The sequence below is a fragment of the Sinocyclocheilus anshuiensis genome, unplaced genomic scaffold, assembly GCF_001515605.1.
Source record: "Sinocyclocheilus anshuiensis isolate Anshui unplaced genomic scaffold, SAMN03320099.WGS_v1.1 C32420712, whole genome shotgun sequence".
NCBI classification, from domain to species: domain Eukaryota; kingdom Metazoa; phylum Chordata; class Actinopteri; order Cypriniformes; family Cyprinidae; genus Sinocyclocheilus; species Sinocyclocheilus anshuiensis.
In genome coordinates this window covers 1-670 of record NW_015616179.1, presented here as the reverse complement: position 1 = coordinate 670, position 670 = coordinate 1, and the positions used below count along the sequence as shown (strand labels likewise).

General features: G+C 40.9%; 1 protein-coding gene across 1 annotated transcript; it reads left to right on the top strand.

Moving 5' to 3' along the window:
- Positions 1–252: 252 nt before the first annotated feature.
- LOC107682632 (polyadenylate-binding protein-interacting protein 2B-like) lies at positions 253–670 on the top strand (the record flags this gene model as incomplete). Its single annotated transcript, XM_016478814.1, has 2 exons — positions 253–453; positions 614–670. Coding segments are annotated over 2 exons (258 nt in total), but the record flags the coding sequence as incomplete, so codon positions are not given.

Below are 670 nucleotides of genomic sequence, written 5' to 3'. Positions count from 1 at the left end.
AGTTACACCGTCTGATTTGTTTTCACATTTGCAGTTTAATTTGTTTTGTTTTTTTCCCACACTTTGCAGTGTTTGTTCTCTTCATCTATAACTGTACAGCAAGTCAGAAGAAATACCATAATGACTCTTTAAAAAGTGGCACCTTATAATTCATACACATTTTATATTTATATTCTTTAAACACCCGGCATAATCAGCTGAATTACTTGCATGTCTAATATGAATTCATACAGTAGCCAATGACCACTAAATTTTGATGGCTCGGACATCTTGCTGCAGGTGGAGGAGGAACTGCTGGAGCAGGAGTTTCTTGAGCGCTGTTTCCAGGAGATGTTGGAGGAGGAGGATCAGGATTGGTTCATTCCAGCCAGAGACCTTCCCCCAGGAGTAGGGCAGATCCAACAGCAGCTTAGCGGGCTGTCGGTCAGTGACGGAAACGCCGAAGACATTGCAGTAAGTATTACAGCGTAATGATTTGATGCTTGATTTACAGGTATTTAAGCGAAACGAATCTCGCATCCTTCCTGAAAGGAAACCACTTTGTAGATTTCAAATAAACTTTGGTGAGATTTTAATGTTGTAATATGTACTTTATCTGTTTTTTCTTCCACAGCGCAAGAGCAGCTTGAACCCAGAGGCCAAGGAGTTTGTTCCAGGCGTGAAATACTAG